At 63.7% G+C, this 14,421-nt stretch overlaps 1 protein-coding gene and 1 long non-coding RNA gene across 6 annotated transcripts in view; one reads left to right on the top strand and one right to left on the bottom strand.

The window, feature by feature from the left end:
- Positions 1 to 9,691, bottom strand: part of Gse1 (Gse1 coiled-coil protein) — a 265,758-nt gene extending 256,067 nt beyond the window's left edge. For 2 of the 5 annotated variants that reach the window (XM_004842739.3, XM_021256619.2), the window contains exon 1: positions 7,895 to 9,682. In XM_004842739.3, coding sequence (XP_004842796.3) covers positions 7,895 to 8,809 — 915 coding nt within the window. In that variant the 5' untranslated portion in view covers positions 8,810 to 9,682. Of the gene's footprint in view, positions 1 to 7,894 lie in introns of all 5 variants that reach the window. The other 3 variants (XM_021256621.2, XM_021256620.2, XM_004842745.3) reach the window with 3 other exon arrangements.
- A 518-nt stretch (positions 9,692 to 10,209) lies between these two features.
- LOC101700250 (uncharacterized) lies at positions 10,210 to 13,802 on the top strand. Its single transcript, XR_001183336.3, has 3 exons — positions 10,210 to 12,793; positions 12,947 to 13,116; positions 13,677 to 13,802. It is a non-coding gene; the product is annotated as an uncharacterized LOC101700250 (long non-coding RNA).
- The last annotated feature ends 619 nt before the right edge of the window (positions 13,803 to 14,421 follow it).

Below are 14,421 nucleotides of genomic sequence, written 5' to 3'. Positions count from 1 at the left end.
CTTGGGAGGCTGAAGCAGGAGGATCACGGTGAGTTCGAGGCCAGCCTGGGCCACACAGAGTTCAAACTACATGGTGAGACCCTGTCTCAAAAAAACAGCAGAAAAAAGCCTCTTGGATTTGCGGGCTCCAGGGGAAGCGATTTCATACGCAGCGGTGGTGCACTGTCCACTTCCGAAGGTAAGCACAGCTCCCGCGCCCTGCGTCATGCAGACACTGTGGGCAGGAACACGAGGGGCAGCCTCTTAGGACAGCACCCAGGATGGTGGTTGCAAAGGGGGTCAGACCTGGAACCCACCCACACTCACATCCCAGAAGAGGAAACTGCAGGTTCACACAGAAGCCTGTATGCAGACGCTCTACGTGTAATCCACTGCAGTGGAGTGGAAACAGCCAAACACCCTTCCACCGATGGGCAGCTCAACAGTGTGGTCTCCATGCTGTGGAATATTACGCAGCACTGAGAAGGAGAGCAGGAGTACCAGCAAGGACAGAGATAAAGCTTGACAACAGGGCACTCAGTGAAAGATGCCAAACGATCATATATGACACGGTTCCATGTACATAAAATGTCCAGGTCAGGCAAGTCCACAGAGACAGAAAGTAGATTAGTAGTCTCCCAGGACCTAGAGGAGGGGACACTGGGGATTCTTTAGGGGTGACAAACAGCGTCCTGCATTAGACAGTGGTGATGATAGGATGACTTTCTGACTGTACTGAGAACCACTGCAGAGCACCCTTTAGGAAAAACTTGTCAAGTACAGTGCTGCATACCATCGATCCCAGCTATTCGGGAGGCTGAGGCAGAAGGGTCACAAGTTAGATCAGCCTGGGAAACTCAGCAAGACCCTGTCTGAAGAAATAACAAAACAGAATAAAATGCTTTAAAAAAGACTGGGGATATGCTATGCTTCTGGATCCATACCCCAGCATTACACACACACACACACACACACACACACACACACACACTGCACACACAGCGAGTAACTTTTATGGTATGTGACTGACTTACTCGTACCACTGAGCCACACCCCCAGCTCAATGACTCTTTTAAAGAATGAAACAGAAGATCGTGTCCACAGCTGGCAGGACCAGGATGGGGTGGCCTCAGCCTCCCCTGGGAAGCCCCACCTGCCCGGCAGGGCTTTCCATCCACTTGGTGGCAGGGACAGGCAGGCGCGGTGTCCAGGGACGGAGCCCACGGCCTCCCCACGGTCCGTGTCGGGGAAACGCCGCCAGCCTCCCTGCGTGAAGGGACATGGCATCCCACACCTCTCGCTCCGCCGGGGTCTGGGAAAACAGAAGGACACGCCGCCTTGACCTCACCGGTGCCTCACCGCCCAACGCGGGAGGGAGCCCAGCCCCGAAGTGCAGGGCGCGCGCCAACCAGAGGAAGAGACTGCTCCAGCCCACGGGGACTGGCCGAAAACCAGAGCCTCAACCTCCAAAGTCCTGCCTGCCCGCACAGCCGTACAGTCGATGGGTGAACCTGCAGCTAGACGGGAGCACCAGTGTCCAGCGTCCGGATGAGAGGCCATCGCTGCACCACGGAGAGACCTCAGGGTGACGAGGGCAGGGGCGACAAGTCCCACCAAATGCCCTGGCAACCGTGAGATGCATGAGGCCCCTGGGGAGCAGACATTTCCGAAACAGGTCCAAGAGGAAACGGCTGTCGTGGGACAGCCCCTTAGCATAGCAACAGCGTCACCTCTCCCACTTGCCCAAGGAGGCCTCCCCACTCCCCAGCACTGGGACTAAAACTCAGGGCCTTTGCACTGAGCTACATCCCAGCCCTTTTTATTTTTTTGTTTTTAGGGGGTTTTTTTTTTGGTACCGGGGATCAAACTTGGGACCCTGAGCTTGCAAGGCAGGCAGTGGACCCACTGAGCTACATCCCCAGCCCCCCGCCTTTTTTATTTTGAGACAGTCTCATTAATTCACTGAGTTGCCCAGGTGGGACTCAAATTTTCCACCCTCCTGCTTCAGCCTCCCACGTTACCGAGATCACAGGCATGCGTCACCACACCCCGGCCTGGCACAGGTTTTAAGCAACCTCCCTTGTTTGACCCTCGTGGCTCTAGCACTGTCACGGCAATGGCTTTTAAAGACACAGCGCTCTGCCATCTTTATTGCTCCCCAGCTGTTCCTCATGACATCAGGGCTCCCAGGAGCAACAGCCCCAGCTGGCCGGGGACCAGAGGCGCCTGGGTTGCAATGCCGACCTTGCTGCTCTCTCCTCACAAGGTCCTTACCACCACTGCAGGCGAGAAGGGGCCGGAGCCGGCAGATGCAGACTTGAGCACCGAGCCACAGGGGTGCACAGAAAGGCAGGGCTGTCACTGGTGCTGGTGTTGGGGGTCATGCGCCCCGAGACCCACCTTCCCCCCGGGCAGCACACAGCACAAGTGGCTCCGTGATTGCCCAGGGTACGGGGTGAGATGGAATCTGTGCGACCCCCTATCCTGGCCCCCACTGTCCCTCCCGGCTGTCTCTGCCCACTCCAGGGTCCAGCTGCCCCTGACACCCCCACGACAGCTTCAGGCCGACAGCACGGAGGACAGGAAGACGATGAATGGCCACAGTGACACCAGGCAACAGACACAGAGCAGCTATCTGCCAAGCCCTGGTCCCACACGTGCTGTGGCTCAGCAGACAGGGACAGGCGGCCAGTGGTGTGCACCCGGCTGCTGTCCCCAGCCAGTGCAGCTCGCAGCCTGGGGGCGTGTGGCACCTGTCACCCCAGATGCCCCTGTTTCCGATGGGCACCAGGGTGGGGGACAAGTGACAAAGGCTCGGATCCCTCGGCCCTCCTGAGGGGTGGCCCAGGCTGGGTGCTCCACAGGCCTCGAGCCCTGCCCTGCAGCCACAGCCGTCCCTTCTGAGGCCCGAACTGCCCGGCCTGGGCTCAGAACTCCCGCAGCCACCGGGACAGCCAGTGCACCTCCTCGCACAGTCTCAGTTTCCCCATCTAGATCACGGGGCCACGTGCTCGGGTCTCTCTCACACACTCTCACACACTCTCTCACACACACACACACACACACACACACTCTGTGTGGAGGGGGGGCACATGCCACACGCGCAGGTCCGGCGGTTCCTGGCTCTCTAGCACAGCTGGCCATGAGGACGCCCTGCTCTTAGGCTGGGCTGGGACCCCGCTCACACTGCCCTGTGCGTCCCAAGTCACAGGAACCCATCACACCTGCAGGCCGCAGCTGGGGGCACTCGGACGGCACCCAGCAGCCAGGCCGGCTGCTCCCCATGGCCTGGCGGGAAGGTGACAGGGTAGAGGCGCCTGCAGGGGGCAGCTCAGTGGTGCCACTGTGCCAGCCCAGGGGCTGACCAGGCTCAGTGAGGGACCCTGTCCAGTCACTGAGGAGTCCCCTAGGGTCCCCCAGGAGAGAGGAGACCAGCTTCCCCGCATGCACCGAGATGTCCACACAAGAGCGGCACCAACATGAGGCAGTCACTGACACCCCTGGACCCGGGGTGGGGTGCAGTGGGACGGGGTGACAACACGCCGCGCACACCTGCTACCTGCAGACCCCAGCCTTAGCGCTGGCTGCTTCACACCGGGAGCCTGGAGCACACAGTGGGGCTGAACCCGCAGCCCTCAGCCCTCAGCAAGGGTGCTCAGCGCATCTGTGCCCATCCCGGGGACACAGGCCCAGCCTATGACATGGGCCACAGCTCCAGGCAGGTGGGGACCGTGGCTGTGAGCCTGGGCTCCGCCAGGGAGATGTGACTGTTCAGAGACAGCTATGAGGGCTGCACGACTTCACTGCAACCTCCCGCTGCACACACCCTAAAAGGGCAGGCGTCCTGCTCTGGGAACGAGCTCTGTTGTACACACCAGCCCACCAGCCCTGCCCGACCAGGCCCTGCCGAGCCCTCAGCCCTGCCCAGGCCGCCTCAGAGCCCAGAGTCCAGCCCAGCCCCTCTCGGGGACTCTACTGACTTCTGTCAGACCCAACTGGGGGGGGGCTTGGATCCTCCTGCTTCAGCCTCCTACAGCACTGGAATTACAGGCATCTGCCATCACGTCTAGCTTCACTCTGGCCTCACCCACCGCATCTGGTGCTCACACATCGGGATTCCAACCCCACCAAGCAGCAGACCCGGACCGGACCCCAGCACAGCATGCCGCCCCTCACAGGCTCCAGACTCCACCATGCCGGGCGCTGGGTGCTCCAGGGCCCTGCTGCCTGCGACACCACGCGCAGGGCTCTCCGGGGGGCCTTGGACAGGGCAGGGCCTGGCGGGGACGGGAGCAGGGCTGCAGTCTCCTTAGCTGGGTTCCTCCACACCGACCACAAACATGGCGGCGCAGCGAGGGCTGCAAGCATCTGAGAAGCAGGCTGTGTGAGTCTTTCTGTCCTTGCCACATCGCCGCAGCAGGCAGGGGCCCACAGTGCCAGGCCAGAGACCCACGGAGCCACCGGGGAATCAGAGACCCTTCCCAGTGCCACCTCCTGCGACCACCGAATTCGTCCTTCCCTTTGGAAGGCAGGGACTCAACCTGGGTGAAGGTCACTCATCCTGGGGGCTCCTCCCGCCAGGCCCTGAGGTCTCACTCAGGGACACGGATGGCGAAGGCAGTCCTGAACCACTCTTGCTGGAGGACACAGTGTGCCCAGCAGGTCACAGGCCCACAGCGGGAGAGGGGCCTGGGTTCCAGGGGTCCCCAGGAGCTGCAGATCCCCAGGTCCCCGGCGGGGCTCACTTCCTTCCCTCCGCTGAGATCCCGAACCTAAGCACAGGAGGGGCCGGAAACTGTGCAGACCCTGCCCTGCCTTCCCACCCGCCTGGAAAGTCTACACCGAGCAGATGGCTTCCAGCCCCTCCTGAGCAGAGGGCGCCAGTGCCCCCCCCCCATCCCTGGCTCGGGCACCACCGGGAGGCCCCGCGTGCGTGCATGCGTGCATCCTGGCTGGGGGTCCAGGAGCCCCGCTGGAGAGGGGCTGCCATGTGGGCCTGGAGGCAGGAAGCAGTGAAACAGATGTGCAGCCGCGGACAGGCGGCAGGGACAGCCGGCACTGCAGACCTCGCTGGCCTTGTGTGCAGCCAGGGAAGGCAGCTACGGCTGCCACCTGCTCTGGGCCCCGGCCATGCCCAGGCCCGGCCAGGTGTGCCCGGCCGAAAGCTGCCCACAGCCCAGGCCTGAGGGCACCTCCCAGAGGGACAGAGCCCACTAAGGGCGTCAGGCCCCCCAGTCACTGCCACCTGCACCTGGAGCCCCGGGGGACAGAGCAGCAGGACGGGATGGCCGGATGGACCCAACCAGGCTCCTGGCCCAAGGCTGGCCCCACTGCCACTGGCTGAGATTCCCTGCTGAGCTGCCTGACTTCTGGATCACTCTCACCCACGTGACAGGAACGGTGGCCCCAACCTCCATGCGGCTGTAGTGTGGGTTCGGTCAGCGTGGACAGCCCCGCCCCGGCGACACAGGTGCAGAGAGGGCAAGCATCTGGCTCAAGGCCACACAGCGCACTCTGGGCAGAAGACGACTCAACCTGGGTCTGCCCGAAGCGGACCTGGGGTACTGGGGGCTATAGGCCGTAGCCCTCCCTGCCCAGCCTGGACCCTGTGGGGCCCACGTGGTGAGCGCGGAGTGGGACGCAGGGCCCCACTGGTGGACACTGTCCCCACCCGCCCTCCAGTCCTTTTTCAGTGTTTCCTTTTGAAGGCCGATTCACTGGGGAGCAGGCGCTTGGTGGGGACCAGCTCAGGAGTCACCAGAAGCACCAGGGACAGGCTTCAGAGTGTGCTGGGTCCCCACCCAGTGGCCTCCCTGTGGCCCCCTCCCCAGGTCCCCAACCACAGGCTGGCAAAGGAAACCAAGTAAGAACTCGGGAATCTGGAGCCAGTGCTGGGAAGCCAGCCGGCACAGGCCTCCTCCCAGCCCTGGCATCAGGGTCACACGCTCCCGCCCCCGAAGGTCCCCAGCTCCCCACCGGTGCTCAGTGTCCCTGCAGGATGCCCGTGCCCGACCCCTCCACACCTTGGTTCCTGGCCTTCAGCCCCAGCCCCGACCTCCTGTGCTGATTTCAAGGACACCAGCCCATGCCAACCCGTCCCCTCGTCCCCTGCAGGCCGCTCCCCACCTCTGTCTGCCTCTGTGCTCCCCGGGGTTCAGCTGAGATGGGGTAGGGCAGGAGACCTGGGTTCGAGACCCGGCTGTGCTCCCCAAGGCCTCTGGCTTCCAAGTCTCAATGCGCTCATCTATGGGACAGGAAGATGGCACCGAGGACACAGGAAGCAGCCCAGGGACAACGTGCTTTAGAAATGGCACAAGTCCACTGTGTGGAGCTGGCCCTGTGGGTGGACACCAGCCTGCGTGTCCATCCGCACAGTCTCAACGCCCACACCCAGGCCACCAAGGTTCTCTGTCCCCTCCAGGTCCTCTCAGTGGAGGTCACAGCCTGCATCTCACCTGCCCTGGCACGTGAGCAAACCTGGGAAGACGCATCCACCACGTGGTGCTCCGCAAACACCTGCATCCCAGGAGCTCCGAACACCACGCAGCGCTGTCCCCATGGCCTGACACACAGTGACATCGTGAAGGTCTCGCTGTGCCTGACCTGGGAGCAATTACATGTCCCAGTTCTAACTGCTGCCATGTCCCCTCCGGTGGGGGATGTATTTCCACTTCCCAGCCAAGGAACCTGATGGGCCGGCTGCCAGGACCAGAGAGAAGTGTCCAGGCCGGTGGCTTGGCCAGCCACGTGAGAGGGCAGACCCAGGCCAGGACCCATCCTGCTCCAGGGCCTGTGCTCCTCTCCCGGCACAGCATCAGCCTTTCGGGGATCGCGGTTCTGACTGTCAGCAGCCTCCCAAGGGCTGGATGGCCACCTGCCACAAGTGAAAGGATCCCACGCAGCTGGGGCGACCTACCCAGATGGCCGCACTGACAGCCCAGCCAACCGCCCAACAGGTCCGAGGCCACTGCCGATGGAGCAGCACCAGGCAGAGTCCAAAGGTGGGGAGGGGGGCAAAGGTATAGCTGGGTCCGTGCTGCGGATATGCGTGTCCCCAGGCACCCGCAAACGTGACACACACACACATCACAGCAGCACTGTGGACAGACCGTGTGGACAGACACGCGGTCCTGAACAGGACAGGGGCACTGTACCCACCCCCGTGTCCTTCTGTGGCCCCTGTCTGGGCCCACCACTCACTACAGGCCTTTGCCGAAACGAGCCAGCCCACTGTGTTGGTGGAGTTTGGGTCCCGGTGGCCAGGACAGGGACTGCCGCTAGCGTGTGTGTCCCTGCCCCCACCAGGGCCGGCTCCCTAGGCAGAGCAGATCCCAGTCCCGGAGCCCTGGGCAGCTCCTGGGAGGCCGGTGCCTGTGAAGGAGGACTCGGCTCCGCGGTCTCCCCGGCACAGCAGACTTCCACAGAAGACAGGCTTCCCGCCACGGCCGGGGAAGTCTTCGAGGCCACTGTCCCCGGATCCCACGCCCCCACGTCTGGAAATCTGTTGCCATCTGCCGCTAAGCACCAGAAAGTCTCAAATGAGAAGGGTGAACTTGAGTAGAAAACTCTGGAAGAGCTCAGCAGCGGCAGCCAGGACGGAGAGGAACTCTGCAGGGATATCAGGCAGGCAACAGCCGTGCCCCCAACTTCCTGTTGGACAGATTCCACAGCCAACATGCCCAGCCCCAACCCACGCCTGCTGCTGTCACCAGTGCCCTATTCTTCCTTTGCACCAGTCCTGCCCCAGGCCTCTGGGTCAGCAGGGTCACTGTACCCAAGTGCACATCCAGTGACCCAGGAAGGGCACCTTCTGCTGGGACAGACCGAAAAGAACCAGGGAAACCAAAAATGTCTCTCCCTTCCCCCATACATATTTCAGAAGAAGGATCTAAGATGAGATGAACGTGCTGCTTACCTTTCTTGCTGTGGCCACCGGGGAGCTCCACCCCATGGGCCCCGGGCGAGTGAGCCCTTGGCCCGCACACACCAGGGTCCCACACTCCAGGCAGGCACCAATGATCAGCTGCCGCCCATCGTCCACAAGCAGGCTGTGGCTGGCTCGAAGGGTGTACAGGAAGAGGGGCAGGCGGGCCACCCGCACCGTGGTCAGCCCCAGGCAGCGCCGCTTCTCCTGCTGGCAGAAGAAGCACACGAAGGTGTCCACCTGGTACTGCCGGGACCAGGCACTGACCGCATGGTGCGACCCCTGGGCCTCGTGCTGCAGCCACTGGCTCAGCAGGTCGTGGTAGCAGAGCACACAGGTGGCCACCAGGCCGGTGGCGTCGGCAGGCCTGGCGCGCGGGGCAGGCGGGTACACCGTCAGGAAGGGGAAGAAGGGCTCTTTCTCGCCCAGGCGGCTGGCAGGGTTCACGTTGAGCTGGAACTCCTTGCCCGGGCCCAGCTCCACACCGCAGATGTAGCACACGGAAGCTGGGGCACCAGGCGCCGAGGCGGGCGGGTCGCAGACGGCGGGGTCAGAGGCGGAGAAGGCCTGGTGGTAGCGACCCAGGAAGCCCTGCACGGAGGTGATGAGCTCCTGGTTCTGGCAAGTCCGGTACAGGGCCCACACGTCCTCCAGGACGCTGAAGCACTTGGGGCAGCTGCGGACCTCAGAGCGCTTGTTGGGGGCCTGGGCGTTGGGCGGGCAGGGCAGGAGGCTGAGGAAGGGGAAGTGCATGGTGCCACGCGCGCTGCCGTTGAGGATGCGGGAGGGCACGGCCCGGGCGTCAGGGGTGCAGTCCTCGCCGCACAGGTAGCAGGCCTCAGGCAGGGCTGCCCGGGGCGGGCCTTCGTCCCTGCCCCTTGGGAGCAGCCTGCCTTTGGAGGCCATGCCGGGGGCGCGGCTGTTCAGGGGCACCACGTAGAGGCGCTGCAGGACCGGCACCCCGGCCAACTCGAAGCTCTGCCACTGCTGCCGGAGGGACTCGAAGCAGCAGGGACACACAAGCGTGCTGCCCGCCTCGCTGATGGGCCAGGCGCCGGGCGGCGGGCTGTGCAACCACAGGAAGGGGAAGAAGGGCGCCTGGGGCAGCTGCTCCTGCTTCTGCACGTAGACCTCGTGCTGGGAGGCCGGGGACAGCGCCGACCCGCAGATGTAGCAGCAGGGACCCTCTGGTGGCACCTTCTGGCTCTCTGGGACAGCCGGAGGGATGCGGCCACTGCTGTCCTTCTCTCTGGGGCCACTGGGACCCTGGGCAGGCTGCTCCTGGGGGTCCTCTTCCTCGCTGGTGATGTTGATGTCGCTTTCCTCAGTCGCGCTCTCTGGGGGCCCTGCGGCCTTGCCCGAGGGGGCTCTGTCCACGCCCTCCAAAGGGGCTGCTCGGCCGGGGTGGCCCTGCCAAGTGTCCTGAATGCCCCTCAGGACGCTGGCCCGCGGCTCGGGGGCCCAGTGTCTGCCAGGCCCCTTGCGACGGCGCCGGACTGCAGGCTGGGGCTCCAGGTCCGCGCGAAGCCTCGAGGGGAGCCTGTCCTCCACCTCCCCGCGCGCCGTGGGCTCAGCGCCCCGTCCCAGCGGGAGTCCTGGCACAGGAGACGCGTCGGGTCCAGGGCTGGCGGCGGCGTCGCGAGAGGCTGGGTCCGGCTCCGGCTCCGGCTCCGGCTCCGGCTCCGACGGGGGCTCTGGGTCCGACAGCTCCGACAGCTCGGAGTCGCGCGCGTCCTCGGAGTCGGGCGCGCGGGGCCCGGGGCCGTCGTCCGCGTCGTCGCCGCCGTCCCACTCGCGGGCCCCCGCGGCCCCGCGCGCCCTCGCGCCCGCGCCCGCGTGGCACTGGTGCGGCCGCTTGAGCCAGTACACGCGCTGGTCCACGGGCGTGCGCGCGCGCTCGAAGGCGGCCCACTGCTCGCCCAGGAAGCAGCGGCACACGGCGCACACCAGCACGCAGCCGTCGGCCGCGCTCAGCCCGCGCGCCCCGGGCGCCGGCTCCTGGCGCAGCAGGAACGGGAAGAAGGGCCGCGCGGGGGCGCCGGCGCCCGGACGCCGCACCTGCAGCTTCAGCGCCCGGCCGCGCGCGATGCCGCCGCCGCACACGAAGCAGGACAGCGCCGCGCGCGCGCCCGCCGCCGCCATGGGCCGCCCGGGGCCGGATCCGCGCCCGCCCGGCCCTGGGTGCGCGCCCCGGGGCGGGGGCGGGGGCTCGGGGCGGTGTCCCCCGGACCCCGCGCCCCCCGCGGCGGCCTCAGCGCCCGCGAGCGCCCGGAACGCGGCGGTGGCCTCAGAGGCCTGGGCGGCGCGAGCGGCGGCCGCATGTGCAGCGCGGCGCCGGCCAGGCCGGGTCATTTAACCGGGAGGGGGCGGGGCTGCGGGGCGGGATCCTCCTCCTCCTCCCCCCCCTTCCTCCTCTCTGCCCTCCCAACCTCCTCCTCCTCCTCCTCCTCCTCCTCCTCCTCTTCTTCCCTTCCCCCTTCCCCTCCTCCTCCTGCTCCTCCTCCCCCTCGCCTCCCCCGCTCCTCCCTCCTCCCCTCCGCGCCCCACACTTCGCACCGCGCGGCTCGCCGGCGCCTCTATCTATTTTGTGTCCAGCCCCAGCCGCGCGCCGTGATTCATGGCCCCAATTAGGGGCCCTCCCGCTCCAGCGCCTGCGGCTCCAGGGTCTCCTGGGGACCTGGGACACCCGGCAGCGTCCCAGGCTGGTTTTTCAGCAGAGGTCAAGCGGGACGTGGGAGGAGCCAGGTAAGGAAGGGCGACCCTCCCCGCTCTGAATGGGCACCACGCAAGCCAGGGGCGGGAACACCCTTCAGAGCCCTGTGCTCCAGTTCTGCAGACAGCAAGAGTTGGCCCTGGTCTCTTCCCACCCGTTAGTGAGTGCATCACCCTGGGGACAGAGTCCTCAGGCCACCGCCTCTCCCCACCGCAGGCAGAGGTAGAAAGGGCACTGAGTGTCCAGGGCAGGTTCCCCACAGTCTGAGACAGGAGCTGCCCAGAGAGCTGCTGTTTCACAAACCTCACTGCATTCAACACAGCAGCACCCACAGAGTACTGGGCAGCTCGGGCATCGGCTCGGCCTGCTCTCGATGAGCCCATTGCACTGATAGGAAGGAGGCAGCGCTGACTGCTGAGGTGCCTCTCAGACCCTGGGCCTCCAGAGGCTGACATCTGGTCCACATCAGCCTCTGAGGATGGAGCCAGGACCCCCCCCCCCCCAGCCTCCCTCTCGGGCTGGGCCTAGGAGCCCTCTCTGGACCTCAGTGGCCCCTCGGTGACTTGATACTCGTCCAGCTTCAGGGTTCCAGTGCGATTTCCCAGCCCTCCACAGCTGTCCTGAGCCGGCAGCTGGAGCCTAGAGTCCCGGCACGAAGGGCTGGAAGGGCCCCTCTGCTCTCAGGGGTGCAGACGTGGAAATGAAGCGGGGCTTCCCCTTGGCACAGAGGCCCTTGTGTTGTAAATACATGGAGGAAGGGAAAGGGCCCTCGGGAGTCCCTGGTGGACACTCCAGGACTCAGCCCCAGGTTTAACAGGAAGATCGGGGAGGCAGGGACGTGGGCCTGGGGCCTCTTCGGGGCCCAGGAAAGTGCTGGCTCAGCACACTGTCCGGAAGAACGTGGTGGTGGGGGCTGCTCCTGGCCCTTTTAATGCCTGGTGAGAAGCACTGGTTAGGAAGGTCCTACGGGCAAGGTCTGGTCCATTGTGTGCCTGCCAGTCACGGGGCCTGCTGGGTCCCCAGACGGAAAGCTGTCTGGGCAAACGACGGCCCCATGGGAGCCGGGTCTCTGGGTGGACGGGGTCCCCTAGGCTTGCCAAGGCTGCCCCCCCCCACCCCGCAGCGCTCTCTGTGGAGCCCTGCAGCTGTCTTGGTGGCCCTGGGCACAGTGACATCAGTGGCTTCCAGTCTTCCCCTGAGACAGGTCCTGGGAGTTTGCCATTGGGTTTCTCCTCTTTCGTCTGCTCTTCCCTCTCTGCCCCTCCATGCCCCCCAGGGGTCCTAGTGCCCCCTCCAGAGAGCAGAACCTGCCTCTGTCTTGGTCACTGCATATCCAGGGCCTGCTCTGTGCTCAGGCCCCACGAGCCCCAGTCCCGGTCCTGTCCCCTCCTCCCCTCCCTGGCCAGCTATGGGAAGCTGGGCAGCCCACTTAATGGGCCCAACTCGTGGGGCCCAAGGGCAGAGGCCAGAGGCAGCAGAGAGTGTGCTCAGGTGCAGAGGTGGTATGTGGGGTGCCCCTGCTGGCCCTGCGCAGTGTGTGGCGCCACTGAGACCCACCAATGGGACAAGAGGGGGCGATGGGAATCCGGGGCTTTCTCTGCTAAGCAGGCCCCTCCAGAAGAGCTTCCTGTGTGTGTGCGTGTTCGTGTGCTAATGTATGTATGTGCTGTGCATGCATCTGCGTGCATGGCTGTGTGCACGTGTGTGCACAGTGCAGATGTGCGCGCATGCGTGCGTGTGTCCATGTGTGGAGCGGATCAGCAGGGGAAGTGGGTGGTGTCCGCCTGCGTGTTTCTTTCTCTCCGTGCCCTAGTGACTCAGGGAAGTGTCCTGGCACAGGCAGAGAAGGAAGAAGGTGAGTGACAGACGTCAGTCATCTGTAGGTGGGTGGTGAGGAGCACAGCTGGGCACAACAGCCTGAGGCCACAGCCCCTCTGGGTACTCGCTGTGTGGCCTTGGCCTGCCACTAACCTCTCCGAGCCTCAGTTTCCCTATCTGGGAAAGAACAATAACAAAGCAGCATACTCACTAGCGATGGCGGAGGAGGAATGGAGACAAAAGGGGGAAGCACCCTCTCTGGCCAGGGGAGCAGCTACAGGTGTCGTGGGCAGCCACACCCTCGATGTGCCTCCCAGGCGCCGACTCCCATGGTGGGTTCTGCTGCATCCAGCTCACAGGTGAGGAGGGAGGAACCTGCCCCAGCTCTGAGGCTCAGGGGCCTGGAACTGCCCCCACTCTGCCAGCTGGTCAGAGCTGCTGAACCCCAAATCCAGCTTGTTGGACAGGAACAGCCTGAGTCCAGCCCATGTGTTCCCAATTTTGCACCTAAGGATGCTAGCGGGTTCCTGCCTGGACACAAACTGGCCTGCGTTCACACTGGGAGAGAGGATGACAGTGATGCAAAGCAGCCGTTTCAAGCACTGTCCGCTCCATTCCCCACGGACCAGAGGCCGTCAGTTGGGCAGCTGTGTGCATCCCGGACTCGCAGCCACCTGCAGAGGTGTCTGGGTCCCACGCATGCCCTGGGTCCCTGCAGGAGGCTCCTTCCCAGTCCAGCACCGGCCACACGTCGTGTTTGTGTGGTCTCCTGCTTCTCCCCTCAGCCTCCGCCTGTACAATTTGGGGGTCACAGGGCCCACGTCAGGGTTGCGGCTCCATCAGTGCTGGTCTAAGGAAGCTGACTCTGTCCCCAACCTCAGCGTGGTCCCCAAGGCCCACAACCCCACCCCCAGCTGCTCTGCAGGGTCTCTTGCATCCTTCCCTCTTCCCCAGAGCTCCATTGGAACTGAAATCCTCCCCACGCTCCCGCGTCGCCAGCCCAGTGACCCGGCTCCCTCCTCCGGGGACCTTTGCCCTCTTCCTGTTCCCTCTAACCCACCCGCCTGAATCTTGGCAGCTCTCCCAGGACACAGTACCCCCTTGGGCGGCTCCACCCTGCCTGTGCCTGTGCAGCCTGCATGTGTCTGGCCTCTGGCTCGCTGGGGACCAGAAACACAACGCATCATCTGACTGCCCTATTTTGTCTTTTCTCTTTCTTTTTCTCTTTTCTTTTTGCCTAAGAACGAGGCAAGCACCTCTCTGTTCTCCTCAGAAGGAGCTCCAAACGTGGCAGGCGTCTGGCAAAAATATGTCCTCCTTCTCAGGAAGAATGTAATGCTAACAATAAAAATAAGACCCTGGGGTTTATGCAGGCCTCGTGCCTGGGGACTGTCTCACATCTGGTGGCTCAAGAGGCCTGGCAGGAAGCATTCTCTCTGCTTTAGGAGTGGGGAAACTGAGGCTCCAAGAGGTAGGGAGTTAGTTGCTCTCGGGTACAATCCTGGAGCTAGGGCCAGCCAGCAGGGCTGGTGATGTTTCATCGTGTGTCACGCAGGTGAACTGCGGATTTGTTCACTGTGAACTTGAAATGTGCACAGTGTGTTGGGGACTCTGTCTTAGAATTTGTTCCTTTTTATAAATTCTGGGGTCTCTGAGAGTGGGGGTGAGGGGAACTTTTTTTTTTTTATCTCCGGAGCCTCAGATAAAGTAGGCAGAAATATGTCATATGCTACAGAGTTCCTTGGTTAAAAAATTCACACCTTGTATTTGTGCAATTAAAGATCAGTGCGTGGGGTATGATTCTGAGCAGAATCGCGTCCCCTAAAACCTCGCCTTCTCCCCTAACCTGACACAGAATCTGTCTGGCTCTGGGAGACACCATCCCCCACCCGGCCCGCCCTCTCGCCTAATCCAAGGATTTTGCCGTGAACTTCAGGGCCTCGTAAAACGCCTTTGATAAACATCACCGCCGGCAGTGCTGACCTGT

This window comes from Heterocephalus glaber, unplaced genomic scaffold (assembly GCF_053883595.1).
Source record: "Heterocephalus glaber isolate CG9 unplaced genomic scaffold, H.glaber_assembly_v1.0 deba00000071, whole genome shotgun sequence".
Classification (NCBI taxonomy): domain Eukaryota; kingdom Metazoa; phylum Chordata; class Mammalia; order Rodentia; family Bathyergidae; genus Heterocephalus; species Heterocephalus glaber.
The sequence above is the reverse complement of the archived record's forward strand: the minus strand, read 5'-3'. Positions and strand labels throughout refer to the sequence as shown.